The sequence below is a fragment of the Microcaecilia unicolor genome, chromosome 14 (genome assembly GCF_901765095.1).
Source record: "Microcaecilia unicolor chromosome 14, aMicUni1.1, whole genome shotgun sequence".
In the NCBI taxonomy this organism is placed as follows: domain Eukaryota; kingdom Metazoa; phylum Chordata; class Amphibia; order Gymnophiona; family Siphonopidae; genus Microcaecilia; species Microcaecilia unicolor.
In genome coordinates, this window is record NC_044044.1 from 41203766 (window position 1) to 41220993 (window position 17228).

Below are 17228 nucleotides of genomic sequence, written 5' to 3' on the forward strand. Positions count from 1 at the left end.
GCTGTACAATGCCCTCTTTCAGCAACATTCAAGGTAAGAACTAAGTTCTGTAACGTGGCTAACACATGAAAGGGATCTAAAACTGTGTTACAAACATGGCCACTATCTCATGGACTACCGGAAACAAAACAGGGCACACTCTGACCCAGTAAGCAGGGGGAAAAGCACCATGGGAGTACAGCCTACCAACTACCAACATCGTGAGCATTTAACACAAGCTACTGGAATCACGGAGCCCAATACCCTACACCCACCACAATGCATTGCTGATGTGACTCTGCATTGCGCATAACAGAAAGGGTGTCACACTCACTCGAGAGCCACATCAGAACCAGGGAAAGGCTGTCACAGGATAGAACACATTCTGCTGTCATGGAGGTGGGTACGGCATCTGAGGCTGGCATAGAGAAAGGCAGGAAAAAAAAGTTTTAAAAGTGGGGTTTTTTTTTGGTGGGAGGGGGTTAGTCACCACTGGGGGAGTCAGGGCAGGTGATCCCCGCTTCCCTCCGGTGGTCATCTGGTCAGTTGGGGCACTTTTTTGGGACTTGGACCTGAAAAAAAGGGTCCAAATCGGACCAAATTCTCGTCCAAAACGCCCTTCTTGTTTTGATTATCAGTTAAAGATGCCCATCTCTCCTCGGCCAAACCACGCCCCAGTCCCGCCTTCGCCATGCCTCCGACACGCCCCCGTCAACTTTGTTCGTTCCTGCGACGGAGTGCAGTTGAAGACGACCAAAATCGGCTTTCGATTATATCGATTTGGTCGCACACGGGAGAAAGACGCCCATCTCCCGATTTGGGTCGAAATATGGGCATCTTTCTCTTTCGAAAATAAGCTGGATATTCTATAGACGGAACTCACAGACCCAAGAGTGTACAGAGGACGATAACTGATTACTTCAAGTAAAGCCTAATGTCAGTTAACTGAGACTGTATACTGTACATATAATAATAAACAGTACTGTACATATGTTTATCAGATGTCAAGCTTCTTTGGGTCACAATGGTTAAGTGCACACTCTTGTTAACTGCATGTATTTTGGTCCCAGACCCTTGCACTTAAGCGGATTGCACTGTTTATATATATATATAATAGAACACAAGAGAAAGGTATCCTTCCACCTGCATACAAGACCAAAGAGTAGGGTGGGTTGGCTCTTTCAAAGGACATAAGGGAGACGTGATAATTCTTACGCATGATCTTTTATTGAAAATACACCAAAAGACTTGAGACAGCAGCTGTGTGTCGGCATATGAGTGCCTGCCTCAGGAGTCTGAAAGTATGGTGTATGCTACTTTGTGGAGACGAGGACTGTGTCAGAATTTAAGAAAGCGTAGGATCCCTTAGGAAAAAGACGTTTTTATTGAGGATGGGCAAATTGGATGGGCCATTCTGCCCAACAATCCAATCTTGCACGCAGAGAAACGGACGATGTTGCAAAACACTAAGCCTCCAAAAGGGTCTCAGAAAGCTCCACAAACATATTCAGGATTGACCTGCTCAGGTCTGCTAACGTAGATAAGCACGAAAGCATCTGAGAAAACAAGTCTAAACTGAATGCCTGGAACAGGATATCCAGCATTCTTCAGCCTGTCTGCTACAGAAGGAGAAGCAGAAACAGGCTACAGAATCATCACCATCACAGGACACCCAGATATGAAAATCACAGCTCCGCAATGTTCAGCTTTAGTTGTGATCCTCACCAAATTCACCATGAGAGACACAATTTCTGCAATAGTGAATTACTTTCCAGTACTAGATCCATGAGTTCCGTGGCCCTAGGCCTGGTACAATACTGATTCCCAGTAACCTCACCCAGCCTCTTAACACAGTCTGTCAAGACAGAACTTAGCCTTTATGTGGAGAAATGATCTAGCACACCAGCCAAGAAAGGATTACTGGAAAACAACCGTGAAAAAGGAAAGGTGGTTCTTCACCTCCCCTAGCAACTTATGACTGCACCTCCATCTCCCCCACCCCCCAAACACACTGGTAATTCCTTCATATTAATTCATGGTGCTGTAGAGCTTCTGTGATCTAATATTTACAGATTCTAGCAGAGGTCCTGGAAACAGTCCCTGAACCCATCACTAGCTTCAACCACCCCTAAAGCACCAAGGCCCCGTCTGTATAAGACAACAAATGCAGAGTGCCACAGCTAGCTATGGCAATGCCAGAGAATCTTCTTTCAAAGATGGGAGATAATGATGTCACCATTTTAAAATGTGTGATGCTGGCGCAGAGATGGTACTAAACCTCCACAAATTAAGAATGATGTACAGAAAGAAGCAAATCTGTCACATTCAACCTCTAGAATCCAGTTTGACCTCAGATTGGGTTTTAATGGGGCCACAACATACAGTACCTCAATATGCGAGTGTGTTTATAATGAGAATCAACACCTGTAAGGGTTATATGAGTCATACAGTACACAATGGTCTCCTCCTCCCTCCAAAAAGAGGCATAGATTGATATCACCTCTTCTCTCAATAATCCATGCTGTAACAATGCTCCTCTTTTCAGTTCTTATGACTCATCTAATTACAGACAGTTCTTTCTGGTTGAGTGGAGAAGGGCCCCAGCGAACTGAAATACAGACCTATCCCTAAATGAAGCATTAGTTTCTATGACACTCTTCAGGCTGGAACCCAGCAGTTTTAAGAGCCAGACATCGTAACCACCTCGAACCACTACTCATCTTTCCATCCATGTTTTTACTGGCTAGTGGCTCAAAGGAGAAGAGAAGCCTGAAGCTTAGGGATCAACAGTTACCAGTAATCGACGCCCACATATGCAAGTCTCTCTCTCAATAGCTTCATTCTTTGGAAGACGGCAGTTCCTTCCACCTTCACTCAGGCATCGACCCTTGTGAATCTGATTCAATCTCTTCAGAACAGGAAAGACAATGCCAGTCTAGATTTTTCTCGCTCCTTGGTATAAGGGACAGGAACGCTTATTAGCGGAGGCAGAGACACAGATCAGAACTGCTGCTCAGCATCCCTGGCGCGCGAGGCTTGCAGCTCACTGAGCCTCGCCAGCACTTCCTCCAGTGTCCACTCTCCATGCTGTTTGTTATCCCGGGTCCGCACATTCACAGTGCTATTCTTTCTCTCTTTCTCACCGACCACTGCAGTGATGTAAGAAAAGAAAAGTAGTTAGGGGGGACAAACGGCAAGGAAAAAGATGAGAAAGTGGTAGACCATTTACTAGACCCCCCCCCCCCCTGCCCAAGAAGCTTGAAAAAAAGCAGGGTACTCATGGTCCATTATTCAGCCACCAAGGTCAGTGTTTTTTGTTTTTTTTTAATGCTGGCCAAGGCAATTAAAGATAATCAGGATTTTCAGTGCTGGTGTCTGGACTGTATCAGTCCCTAATAACCAAGCTGAGTAGCGAGCGAGACTGATATCCAGATTAAGTCAGAGCGGGATAGTTTTCTGGAGAGTGGGCTGAAAACACTGTCGCTCCCCGGATAAATTCCAGCTCTGCCCACGCACCAGCCTGGTGCTATCAGGACAGCGCCACTGAATATCCATGGACAGTAGTGGCTTAGGCAAATATCTGGGCATTTAGTAACAAACAAAACCAATCAGGGTTTTTTTTTTCCTTTGTGCCTCTTAAAAGGTTTCTTTCTGTACCAACCCCCACTATTGTCAATTTAAGAAAATTTAGGGTCTGGCTCTAATGAGTAAAGTTTCCAGCAGGCGCCATTTGTCATCTTACAGTACTGCCAGGGACATCAATGATGAACTTGCATACTAAGGGTAAGCTACCGAGTGAGGAGAACCTTATCTTTTCCTGTCAGCCTTCCGGAGCACAAACACCCTGAAAAAGCCCACGGTGCTCAGCCAGAGTTAGAAGCTAAAATTGAATGACATCAGATATGGGTATCTCACTGCCAGGCAGGCGTTCTCTAACACAAATGACACAGTTACACACCAAAAGAACGGTGCAGGGTACATGAGGGGACGGAACGGTAGAAGGGACCTGCAACAGTCTTACCTAGCAGAAAGTTGTACTGTGCCAGCTGAGCCTTTCGAATCTTACGGTTGAGTGTGGTTCCAAGGTCGGCATCAATGTCCACCATGAATCCTGCCTCGTGGACCCTCTGAAGAACCTGAGACACAGAAAAAGTTACAGCAGGCAGCTCTGATATCAGAACCAGTTTAGTAATTAAAATATTCAATAGTATTTCAATACAATGACAATTTCTGAGGATGCTGGGCTTGACGGACCTTTGGTCTGCCCCAGTATGGCAATGCTTCTAATAGAAGACTGTTTCCATAAACAATAAGCGAGGCAAAGTTCAGACACACAATGAAGAGGGGGAGGAGGTGGTGAACTTGCGTGGCAGAAAATAAAGTGGTACCTCCTGGGCCTGTGTGTACACGTCTCATTCTTGCCGCTGAGTTTGGCCTTACCTCTTTGGCATATGCCTCTGTGCTGGGTGCTACAGAGATCACCATAACTTGGAAAGGAGACAGCCACAGCGGCCTGCAAAGAACACATTTAAGGCAGTGTCAGAATACCAGATGGGTGCCAGTGCCATGGTTCACCAAGATAGCTAAGAAGTCAGTCTGTGCAGTGGAGGGTTAGGGATAATGTGGCGCTCCCAGCTACAAATCTGTGATCACAGGGGTTCATATATCTACATCCTGCTGTGTATTCATGGGAGAAGAATGGTACACTGTGCATGAATGCTGCAAATCCTTCGAAGAAACATTACCCACTCGGTGGTAATGGTCTGGGGCAGACGTTAAGGAAAAACTATTACATACAGTGCAAAATATGGCCCCCCTGCCCTGGAGACATCACAGTTCAATTTTATTTGATACAGCGCATATAAAAGTAGTTATCTAAGCAGAAAAGGGGGAGGATAGCCACAAAATGATGCATGGGATACATCGAAGTGAGCTCTTTAGCTACTCCAATAGGTGCCTGGATTTTCACCTGCTTTAACATGCATATTTTGACTTCAGGTTTTTTTTTTTTCCCAGAACTGCTGGCTTTCTATCCTCCTCATCCATTGCTGAAATAAAATCTTAGAACGCACACAATGCACACATCTGTCTATGACATTAGTCACAGCATCTTTGCCCAAGGACTATTTATTTTGGAGCTGGTTTGATGGAGCTGCTTTTAGTACCTGTTGCAACTTGCAGCAGTGCCTTGCCATTCCCACACAGCTAAGTTCAGAGCATCTCTTTAGGCTGCAGCAGGGAGCAATAGTGAGCCAGAGCACAGAAGGGAGGTGGCAGTGAAAGACCAGGGAGATTAGTCCCCTTCTCTTCCCTCTGTCTCTTGTTCCCTCCTCCCTCCTCAAAGCCCCCCCCCCCCCCCCAGGTCTGGTTTCTTGCTGCAACCCATAGAGCTGCAAACCCAACCCAACCCTATCGCAAAAATTAAAGGGGGAACCTCTTCCCCCTGCCCCAACAGTACATATCTATATCTCTCTTCTTCCCCAACCCCCTACCATTTGTGTGACCCTTTATTCCTGCCTCCTTCCCACAGGAATTTATGCTTATTTCACCTAAATCTAAAGAAACAGTTGGGTGGCAAATCCTGAAGGAGTGGAACTGGTGTCTGCATAGATCTTCTTTCTGCACAAGGGACCCATGACTTTGGAAGGGGAAAGGTGGGGGAGGTGGGGGGGGGGGGGGGGGGAAAGGAGCAGCACGCCTCTTCTCCCTTAGCAGCTGAGCTTTGGACCAACCTCTTGCAGCTTCACCAGGGGGCCTGCATGGGAGTGTGCAATGACAGACTGGGTGCCTTTTGCACTGGCCTAAAAAGAGCCCTGGAGATGTACCACCCAAAGGCAACCAAAAATCCTGTCTTCCACCCAAAACAGTTATCTGCACATGGCTGCAGGAGCACTCTGGGACAATTCCAGGAAACTGGAATTAGGAGGAGAAACCATTCACCTAAAGCAAAATCCAAGGAACCCCTGAGTGCTCACCACTTTCCAGCATAGTTCTCAGCTAAAATAGCCACCATCCTCTCCACTGACCCCAGCACAGCACGGTGGATCATCACTGGCCTCTCATAAGCATTTCCATCTTTGCTGGGGAGAAATGAGCATCAGAATTTGAAAATGATTCAGTTTAATGTTTCAACGGCTTTTATTGATGACAAGACAAAAAGTAATACAAAACCATTTCAACACAGAGAGTACAATCCAGTGCTGCAACACTCCTTGTCACTTCACATCCCGTATACCCCACTGCTTGTGGTCATCAAACTTTTAACATTTCCTCCCCTCCTCTCCACCACATCTGCTATCTTTGAAACTTTGCAATAAACTTGATCTAAAAAAATATTTTTTTATAACCTTACCCTAACCATAAACATCAAACATATCTTATTAATTAGAGACATGTATCATGAAAACTCTTCCCCTTGCAGTTATAACTCCCCCCCCCCCCCCCAGATTCCCTCCCCATATCCCCCCTTCCCCTTTCGTCAGTAGTGCTGGCCTTGCTGCCATGTATTTACTAATTTGTTGCCCTTCTCTCACATCTCCCCCCACCCCTCCCGCAGGGTCTGTACTCTGATAACCCCACGGGCCTAAGTCCTTTCTAGCACACAAAGGAGGTCTGGAAACCGTTTTCAAAGTGGGTTTAGCTGATTCTGCCGTTACGTCATGCTGAGGGTAAGTAGGAGGCGCAGGTGGAAATGCGGCAAATGTAGAACAAGGAAGCAACTCATATGCAACCCACAAAACCTTTCCTGAGCTACTGTTCCCTGTGTAAGCTCTAGAACTGTTCTTGACAGACGGGCCCCTAGCAGATAAAATCTCAGAGCCTGTTTAAAATATGGAAAGAAGCATCATTTAAAACAAGCTAACAATTTAAATGAGAATTATAGACTGTGTTGCTTACAGCCACTGGGAGGGGGAGGGCCCATCTGCTTCCTACCTCCCACCTCCCAAGCACTCCCAACAGCAGCCTCATCTGGGTGTATTAAAAAACCCCAACACGGTAAATAAATCCTAATAAATAAGTAATTTGCACCAATGCAAGGAGCCGAGCAGCTCAGCAGAAACGAGGAACCCCAACACCAACCTGTGAATCCACCTGACTGTACCCCTATCTCCCCCTCAGCGGAATCAGCATTTTATGAACAGTTTTACATACTGATTATCCACTTTGATCCCTCGTGTTATGCTGGTTAAAAAGCTTCACTAAGGCCTGCCAGGCCAAAAAATTAAATAGAATCACTCCATCTGCCCCTCCGAAGGGACACCACCTTGTAGTGGTGGAGGGACTTCTGTGTTTCAATGACTCAGAGGGCTATGCTGAAGGGCTACCCATATCAGACAGGCCTCTGAGGAGAAACCAGACAGAGTATCCCAAACAGGGAGAGTGGTGAGATGGTGACCTGGAGTTTGTATGCCCAACAGCCCAGCTGCCCTCTGAGGTTCTGTCTTCTTTATGTAAATTTCCTCTCTGCAATTGCATTTTCCTTAACTGAGAGGAAGGGAACAACCGGTGGTCAGCCGCTGATGGCCAGCGTTTTGTCCCCTGAGCAGCAAGTGTGGGACCGCTGCGCATCGAACTGCCCATAGATGAAAGGGTTGGCGAGTCCTTTGATTAGAGCTGGCGAAGGAGCGTTGACGCTCTTGGACCTGGAAAAACAACATCGCTCCCGAATTATTCAACCACCATGTCCAAAGGAGTGGAGGAGTGAGTTAGAGGCATATGCTGAAACAGAGGACGTTTACAGCAGAACCCGAATCGGCGGAACCACTCCTAAACACCTCAAGAGAAATCATCTTGGAGTTTTTGGCTTCCATGGAGGTTACATTGAATACCATCTGGAAGGCACTTCGGGACCTAATGGCGGTAGTAAATAACTTTGTTTCAGATTTGATCTTAATGGAGAGTTGCATGGACAATTTGACTGAACCCTCTGTGAGTGAAAAAATTGATATGACAGATGAAGTTCTGTACAAGCAAGAAGTGGTTATGATCTTGAAAATGGTAATGGACCAGAAACTTTGAATAATAAGGTGGATGTTTTTGTAGATGATTAATGTCGAGATTATTGTTTTTCCCAGAGTTCCAGGTATGACTCCTAAAAGTTTTACTCAGAAATATTTCCTTAATTATTACTTCGAAAGGAGTGAAGCCTATGAAAACTGGGATTGCTTTAATCAGTGGGATTTGAATTAGAGATTTGAGTATATGTATCGTTAAATAATTTCTGTTTTTTAAAAGAGAGAGAATGTGATCAGATGTATTATTTCTAACTAAAACTTGGATAATAAGTATGTTCTCAATGAAATGAGGAAGCCAACCAGATGATCAATGTGGAGTAATGAATTATATGAGTAATATCTGGGGATAATCAGGTTAATACCATGTTTTCTTTTTTCTGTTTACCATTTAATTGATCTCCTTGTCTTATTTCACTCTCCCTGTTTTTCTTCACTTTAAAACTTTGTGGTCTAAGAAAGAGAAAGATTGTATATAATCCATATATCTAGTTGGGATTGTTTTCTTCTTATATTGTATTAATGTGCAATCATCTCTGTATTACTGTTTGCAAGTGACCCTTGTAAAATGAAAAATTATAAATAAATGATTTAAACTCCAAAAAAAAAAAGAATCACTCCGTCTGGCTTTCGCTTGTAATTCTGCAGCTTCTGCAAGCCAAAATATTTCACAGGATCTGTTGCACAAGATGCAAGTTAATAAGATGCCTGCCCCCCAAGAGCTAAACCTAAGACGCAGGCTTTGTGGCCCAGCAGCAGATTTCTGCAAAAGTTTCATCCTCTGCTACTTTATTTATCTCTTCCAAGAGTTACGGGAACTGAAGCCTGGCAGACTTCCTTTGAAAATGTCTTTATTGAAGACTGAGGAAGTCTGCCAGTCAGTCTGCTTTATACAACCCCTCAGGCTTCAGTTCCCTGTAACTCTTGGAAGAGATAAATAAAGTAGTAAACTCCTGCAGAAATCTGCTGCTGGGCCATAAGCCTGCGTCTTAGGTTTAGCTCTTGGGGGGCAGGCATCTTATTAACTTGCATCTTGTGCAACAGATCCTATGAAATATTTTGGCTTGCAGAAGCTACAGAATTACAAGCCAAAGCCAGACGGAGTGATTCTATTTAATTTTTTGGCAGAGCAGGCACTTCCTGTCCTTTGAGCTTCTAGCTCAATCGGAATTGGCCTCTGTTGGGCTCCAGTGCTATTAGTCTTAATTCACAACTACCCAGAGATTCCCCTATCCTAGTCTTTAAACTCCCAGTGTTCTGACCTGTGGTGGTTCCAGCACCCTTCAGAATCCAGTGCCCCCCCCCCCCTCTAATTCTCTATGATATTAGGTGTATAACTTCTGAGCTATGCTGGCAGTTACATGCCAAAACTGTGGTGAAACATTAAGTGCATTTAGATGCTATTCTGTAACTTGGCATGTAAGTGCTCTAGTGAGTTACTGCAAAGGGGGATGTTCACGTGGGAGGGGCAAAGGCATATCAGGAGCGTTCCGACAATTCCAGGACGTGCTTTCCAGAATACTGATAGTTGTGCACTAATGGTGCCACATTTGGTTGTGAATATTTATGCCTATCAGAGTGTTCACATGCCACTGCCAAGTTACGCTAATGTTCTATTATGGATTTGGGGCACAAATTTGCCCTTATAGAATACTAGCTTAGCACCCTGGGTGTACAGTCTCTATCAAGGCAGCAGGTGTCACCACTGAGCAATGGCTGGGAGTCCAGCTTCATCCCCAGGGCTGTGAACATTCCCTTCTCAGCATCTCCAGCCAGTAGGCCAGCCCAAGATGAGCGACTTCAAAGCTATTTATCTGGGTTGCTGGTGCTACCAGCAGGATAAGGATGCTGCCTCCAACTATCACTAGAGACCACCCTGGCAATCTGGGGCAGAGCTGGAGTTTGTCAGCAGATCAGTGATATTCATGTCATTACACAGTTGTGCCAATATCTGGGTGTAAGTTTATGTTAAATCTTTTTTTTTTATTGTTACTTTGCACAATTACAAAATACAGCAACCCCCCCCCCCCAAGAAATATCAGCATTCAATACAAACAGTAGACCCCCCCCCCCCACACACACACACACACTGAGCCATTTGACAATCTCCCATACTATGGAGAAAGGGAAAAAACTCTGCCCAAGGGAGATTCATACAACGATACAGCTACTGTAAGTCCCAATATACAGAGCCAGCTAAACAATATGTATAAAACCTAACCATCTTCCCTCAATCCACCCCCTCAAATTACCATCAAGACTCTCTGAAAGCCTTTGATGCTGAAGTGTAGTATTTGGAGTAAACAAAAGTGGTAACTTGAACCCACCCCTCTGGGGTCCCTCCTTGAGTATCAATTCCCTCATTCTTCTTTGAAGTTCCACAATGAGTTGAGCACTGCATTTCGGGCACTCAGCAACAGCACCTGCAAAGTTTTCCCAATCATCTAGCAACTTTTGCTTGTGCTTGGGAACACTCGCTACCCCTGATTTATCCATAAGCATACAACTACACATTGCTGCCCTTCAGCTCCAATCAGGGGTTAGCCACTTTTGCAAGACAGCCCGTTTCCCCAACAAGCACACCCTCCAGATCCACAGGCATCCCTCACCCTTCCGATCAGTATGCCCCAGGACCCCACTCAAAAGAATCTCCGGAAGCCTGCGTGCCGCCTTCTAAAACCGCTGTACTTCAGATTGGTGCCAAAGCATATGGACTAAAGTCGCCTGCTCTTTCACACATTTCATGTATCTGGAGGTCTCAGCAATACCCACTCTAAAAGCCCATGTAAGTGAGACATAGGCTCATTTGAGCATTCTAAAGTGAATTTCCCTTCAAGTGGCATTCTGCAGCCATTGAGAGACAGAAACTAAGCTTCTGAAGAGGTCCACACTGAGGACTCCAAGAACAAGTTTAAATACCACATCTGCTGTTCAAATATTGTCCTGATTTTTTTTTTTTTTTTACCTTATCTTGCCCGAAACTTACATCTGGCCCTAGGAATTCACATACAGTTTGTGGATTCTGGCAGAGCCCCCAGTGCAAAGTGGGATGTAACACCCAGGTGCCTGCTGATAAGGACTTAGCCCCACTGACTTCTAAGCATGAAATGACATAGCCCAAGCCCTCCAGCCAACTGAGATTAAGCACATAAGCACATAAGCACTGCCACGCTGGGAAAAGACCAAAGGTCCATCAAGCCCAGCACTCTGTTTCCGACAGCGGCCAATCCAGGCGCCAAGAACCTGGCAAAAAACCCAAAATTTTATAACGATCAATGGACTTTTCCTTCAGAAATCTGTCCAGACCCCCTTTAAACTCAGCAAGGCCAGCTGCCGTCACTACCTTCTCCGGCAACGAGTTCCAGAGTCTAACTACGTGCTGAGTAAAGAAAAACTTTCTCCGATTTGTTTTAAACCTACCACATTCTAATTTCATCTTGTGTCCCCTGGTTCTATTATTGTTAGAAAGCTGTTCCCATGATGAAAATGAAATGCACAATGTGGGAGCAAACTAGAGGCATACCTGGTATACCGAAGGTCAAATCGGATTGGCAGCTGGAAGTCCAGCTGTATCGTTGCACACTGTTGGTGGCGTCCGAGGGCATCTCTTATCTGGATGTCAATCTGGAGAGGAAATATTCAGAAGTCAGTGATGCGTCAAATTACCCCTTCCTTCTGATGGCAGACGACATGATGAGACCTTTACCTCTGGACCTGAAATTTCTCAGAGGGTTATTTATTTTCTAATAAGAACTTGTTTTGCACATTAATTATGTCAAGAAACCTGTATCCAGCTGCTGTTAAGCTTCTACACAACTGATCACGTCAAGCTGCCCATGGTTTGTGAACACATGCTCCCAGAATCGTACAAAATCCCTGCGATCTGCTGCCCAAGGGCTTTTGGAAGTAGGTCCTCTTCTTTCTTAAGGTTTTCTTGGATACTATTAGAAACTCTTGTTTCAGCGTGGTTGGCTCAAATCTTTGGACTGTCCTTCCTCTCTATCTAAGGCTTGAAGGTTCAATTACTAGGTTATTATTTATTTATTTCACTTGTATCCCATATTTTCCCACCTATTTGCAGGCTCAATGTGGCTTACAAAGACCTGTTGTGGCAGTTTCTGCTTTGCTCATCACACCTCTGGAAATCAGTCATTATGTTGCCTATTTGTCTTATCCATCCAAATTGTTTCCCTCTATTTTAAATTATACTTTCTCCTGCTGCCGCTACCCTGATGTTTTGCTGATCATATTGATATTTATCTTCCCTGGTCTTGTTGTTCCTCCCCTATGTACCTATATAAACCGTTTAGACCTTTTTTTTTAAATTATTTTTACATTTGGTAGTATATCAAATAAACTGAACCTGGAATGATACAGCTATCCACTTTGCTGGTGAGTTAATATACATGGTGATACCTGAACGCCCATAGGAGCAGGACTCATCAGCAGTACATAGAAACATGTCAGCATATAAGGGCCAAATGGCCCATCCAGTCTGTTCATCCTCAGCAACCACTATCTCACTATTTCCCTAAGAGATCCCACGCTTTCTTAAATTCAGACACCATCCTCGTCTCCACCACCTCTTAGGGTAAAAACTGGGGCAGTGGCAACTTAGCCCATAAAAATGAGAACCCTTCTACCACCCCCCCCCCTCAAATAAAAGGTAACCCAATTAAGACCAAAGTTGTCAGGACCAGAGTATGTAGATCACAGCAGAGACACATGAATGGAATGAGGGTAAAATGTTTGAGTTTTCCAAGAACCAGACCGAGGTAGTAAAAACCATGTTGGACCTCAAAGCAAGCATCTGTGATGCTTTGCCATAAATCTATATCAGGATAACACAACTCAACAGAACTAAGTTGCTCATCTGTAATGTTTGTTCTCAATGGACAGTAGGTAAATCACAATATATAAGAATATTAATCACTACAGAGCATGTCTTTAAAGCTGCAGAAAAAGCTTTGCCAGCTTCGTGTAAAACCCAGTTCTGCTCTCATCCTATGGGACCCCCCTCAGTTTTCTATGTGACTTGATATACTGCCTTTCTGTGGTTATTCATGGTTAAAAGATAGAAAACAGAGAGTAGGGTTAAATGGTCATTATTCTCAATGGAGAAGGGTAGTTAGTGGGGTTCCCCAGGGGTCTGTGCTGGGACTGCTGCTTTTTAACATATTTATAAATGACCTAGAGATGAGAGTAACTAGTGAGGTAATTAAATTTGCTGATGACACAAAGTTATTCAAAGTCGTTAAATCGCGACAGGATTGTGAAAAATTACAGAAGGCCCTTACGAGACTGGGAGACTGGGCGTCTAAATGGCAGGTGACGTTTAATGTGAGCAAGTGCAAAGTGATGCATGTGGGAAAGAGGAACCCGAATTATAGCTACGTCATGCAAGGTTCCACGTTAGGAGTCACGGACCAAGAAAGGGATCTAGGTGTCATCGTTGATGATACATTGAAACCTTCTGCACAGTGTGCTGCTGCGGCTAAGAAAGCAAATAGAATGTTAGGTATTATTAGGAAAGGAATGGAAAACAAAAATGAGGATGTTATAATGCCTTTGTATCGCTCCATGGTGCGACCACACCTCAAATATTGTGTTCAATTCTGGTGGCCGTATCTCAAAAAAGATATAGTGGAATTAGAAAAGGTGCAGAGAAGGGCGACGAAAACGATAAAGGGGATGGGATGACTTTCCTATGAGGAAAGGCTAAAGCGGCTAGGGCTCTTCAGCTTGGAGAAAAGATGGCTGAGGAGAGATATGATAGAAGTCTATTAAATAATGAGTGAAGTGGAAAAGGTAGACGTGAATCGCTTGTTTACTCTTTCCAAATACTAGGACTAGGGGTCATGCAATGAAGCAACAAAGTAGTAAATTTAAAATGACTCTGAGAAAATACTTTTTTCACTCATCATGCAATTAAACTCTGGAATTTGTTGCCAGAGAATATAGTAAAAGCAGTTAGCTTAGTGGGGGTTTAAAAAAGGTTTGGATAGCTCCCTAAAAGAAAAGTCCATAAGTCATTATTAAAATGGACTTGGGGAAAATCCACTGTTTATTTCTTGGATACGTTTTGGGATCTTGCCACTTGTCATCTGGATTGGGCTTGATGGACCTTCGGGCTGTCCCAGTATGGCAATACTAATGTACTTATATGTATTTAAAGACAATCTGCGATTCAATTAGATATGTGTTACAGCAAATCCAGGATTGCTTGGGCGATGAGAAACAAAAAGTTGAGTGGACCTTCTATGGGCTTTGGTCTGCTACAGGTAGGTGGTAATGTTTCCTGCAATCCAGTGTAGGGCTTTTTCACCTGGGCAAAAATGTTGGCAGAACACCTAGATTATTTAAGGTAGAAATCCAATACTATCATGGGTAAAAATTGAGGATGCGCACATAGCTCTAACCTACTACTGTGATAACATTTAGTTTAAGGCTGGGTAAGTCACTAGGTCCTAGAGCTCATCGACTCTGCGGGCTAATGTCTGCCATCAAAATTACAACCTTCCAAGTCAGGTACATGAGGCTTTGAGGGACCTTTATTTGATGGAATGAGCTCAACCCCTCAAACTGACAACTAAAACTACATAGAGACTGGGTTCCCTTTTGTATGTGGTGATAAACATCAAATGGCACCAAAGTGAACATCAACTGAGCTAGTCTTGAGACTCAAATCCAAAAGATATGAAACTTGAACTCAAAACCATTTTTGCATTGAGCAAGAGAAGGGATCTGTGGCCTTTTCCTTACATTACACAGCATATTTTTATTTCAACCCATACAACCTTGTCTTGGATTCCTTTCCAGAAGCCAGAAGGACACTGACACCCTTCAATGGAGAATCTAAAAGAACAAATTATTTCTCTCTTCACATCCAGACCAGAGTCTGGATGTTGAGATGACGAAGAATTCTCCGATTCTGCATAATCTGAGTGGGTACTGATGGATAAATGCTGTAGGATTGTAAATCAAAATCAGTCTTGGCCAAAAAAGGAGCTCTGAAGATTATAGCTCCTTTGCACTTTCTGCAATTTATTAGGGATTTCGCAACCAGGCTAAGTATATAGAAATCTTAACTCTCAGTGAAAACAAAGTATCTGATGTTGCCTTTTGATTTTATTTGTCATGTCCTGCAAATGGACACCTGGAGCCCCAGAAGCCCCAGAGGAGCCACCTCAAAGGCCTACTTGAGCTTCCTGTCCTGCACATCTTTCAGAGCAATGACCCCCTCATCAGCAAGGCTCATGCCTGGCACATTCCATTCCATGGTAATCAAGTCCTAATGTCTGGATGCATGGGGAACACCTTGGATGGACTTCTAAGGCCCTTCATAAGACCCAAGGACTGGCCACCTGCCAGTGCAACCAAGGGCTCCTCAATAGAGAGTGCCACCAGAACCTCTGAGATCAGGGAGCCCAATTCCTCCCTGTAAAACAACCAGAGTACATGGGGATCATTCCTCTCCCCCCAGAGGGAGTACACCCTCCTCCAAAGGTTCCCTTAGAGATGGCCCTTCTAAACATAAGGAGGCCACCTCAAAGAGGAGAAACCTGTGACCAAGAACCTCCCCTGTCCTCTGGTAGATCCATCCTGGACCTCTTGGAGGCAGGAGCTGCCACAGCACCTGCAACAGAGGGGACAGCCTATTGAGAAGCCCCTTGCTTCAGCAAATAGGCTTGGAGCGACAAAAAAAAAATTCAGATGAAATGGCAGGCCCTGACCAGGAGAGCCCCCCCCCCCCCCCCACTAAATCCTCCAGTGTGGGAATCTCCTGCGCTTCCCCAGCCAACATGGCCACCCTTCCCACCTCGCTCTGAGGAGGGCTGCACTGGGGAGCTCAAGGCTGACAACCATGGCTGTTGCAGAGTGCAAATCACACACCATGACTCCACTCTCCGAGTCATCTCCGATGCTCAGGATCACCAGCCTGCACACCGTGCAGTGGCCTGAGGAAGAACAAATGGCCCACAGCATTTAACTCCCTCAGCAGGAGCCACCATTGATACCACAAGGTGAAATTCTTTTTTTTTTTCTTGAACACTGGAGCCATGAACTGCAAAAGTTCCTCATGCCCCACTGAACACCAAAGTCCAACGCAGCTCTGAGGTCAAACACTCACTGGAGTAACCTGTCCTTAAGCTTCCTCACCTTTCTCTGCTGTTCCTAAAGGCCAAAGTCCTGTGCCAACATCAGGCTGCCCAGCCTCACAGCTTTAGACCCGGGAAACCTGCAATCGACACCCAATATTTGTTGAGTCTTTTTTTTTTTTTAATTTTCAATGCCTGGTTGCTGAGCAGGCTCCAAGTTGAACAGAAAAAGGATGCACAGAAGGTGGGGAGCAAAGGGAAATCCCAGGCAGAACCAGAGACAGGGACCCTGCGCCTCCAGGCATGTCTCCACTGAAAACACCCACCAGGCTCAACTAAGGACCAGCTGACCAACTGTACCAGAAGCCGAAGCCTCAGAACCAGAGACAGAAAATAATGAGGAACTGGGCTAGATGAAAGTCTATATAGTGTAGCTCAGTTCTGTGTTCACTATCTCCACCTGCTGGTCGATGGGCATGACTATCCCCACTTGTCCTGGAATAGTGGGAAGAAATGTAATGGAAATAGAAATCTTAACTCTCAGTGAAAAAGAAAGTGTCCGATGTTGCCTTCTGATCTTATTTGCCATCTCCTGATTCAGGGACCACTTGTGAAAGTCCTGGATTTGACTTGAGTTTTCTCCCCCTGCTAGATGTGGATCTAGAGTTGTCTCACAAGAGATGGTCCAGTTTTGCACTCTGTTACTCTTCCAATACAGAAGGGGTGAAAGTCATTCCTTTCTGATTGTTCGGGTACCGCATTGCTCCCTATCTTTATAAAGACAATTTTATCAGCCACCCAATCTCTGAAAACCATTAAAATGCCTGAAGTTCCAGGAACCTGATATGAAACTTTTTCTTGAAAAGATCAAATGTACTGGGTATGAAGTCCTACGTACAAGCTCCCTAGCCCAGGCTGGAGGCTTTTGTTGTCAGAAAAACATGCTTCAGAGGAATTAGTCAGGGTAATCCTGTCAACAGATCAATATGGGACAGCCACTGAGACAGTAAGTCTGAGCTGATCTGTGACATGGACGTGCTCCTTCAGTATGTGAGTATCTTGACTCCACTGGGCATTAATTTAGTGATCTCATTGGAAGGGAGATAACTTTTGCTCATGTTGCAAGTCATGACTAGAA

General features: G+C 44.7%; 1 protein-coding gene across 1 annotated transcript in view; it reads right to left on the reverse strand.

Annotated features, from left to right (window-relative positions):
- Positions 1–1069: 1069 nt before the first annotated feature.
- The window catches only part of TARS2 (threonyl-tRNA synthetase 2, mitochondrial), an 84693-nt gene continuing 68534 nt past the window's right edge, over positions 1070–17228 (reverse strand). Inside the window, exons 14-18 of the mRNA XM_030187565.1 lie at positions 11515–11615; positions 5955–6059; positions 4420–4492; positions 4001–4115; positions 1070–3128 (exon numbers count right to left, since the gene is read on the reverse strand). Of these exons, the coding sequence (XP_030043425.1) occupies positions 2980–3128; positions 4001–4115; positions 4420–4492; positions 5955–6059; positions 11515–11615 (543 nt within the window). The 3' untranslated portion in view covers positions 1070–2979. The remainder of the gene's footprint in view (positions 3129–4000; positions 4116–4419; positions 4493–5954; positions 6060–11514; positions 11616–17228) is intronic.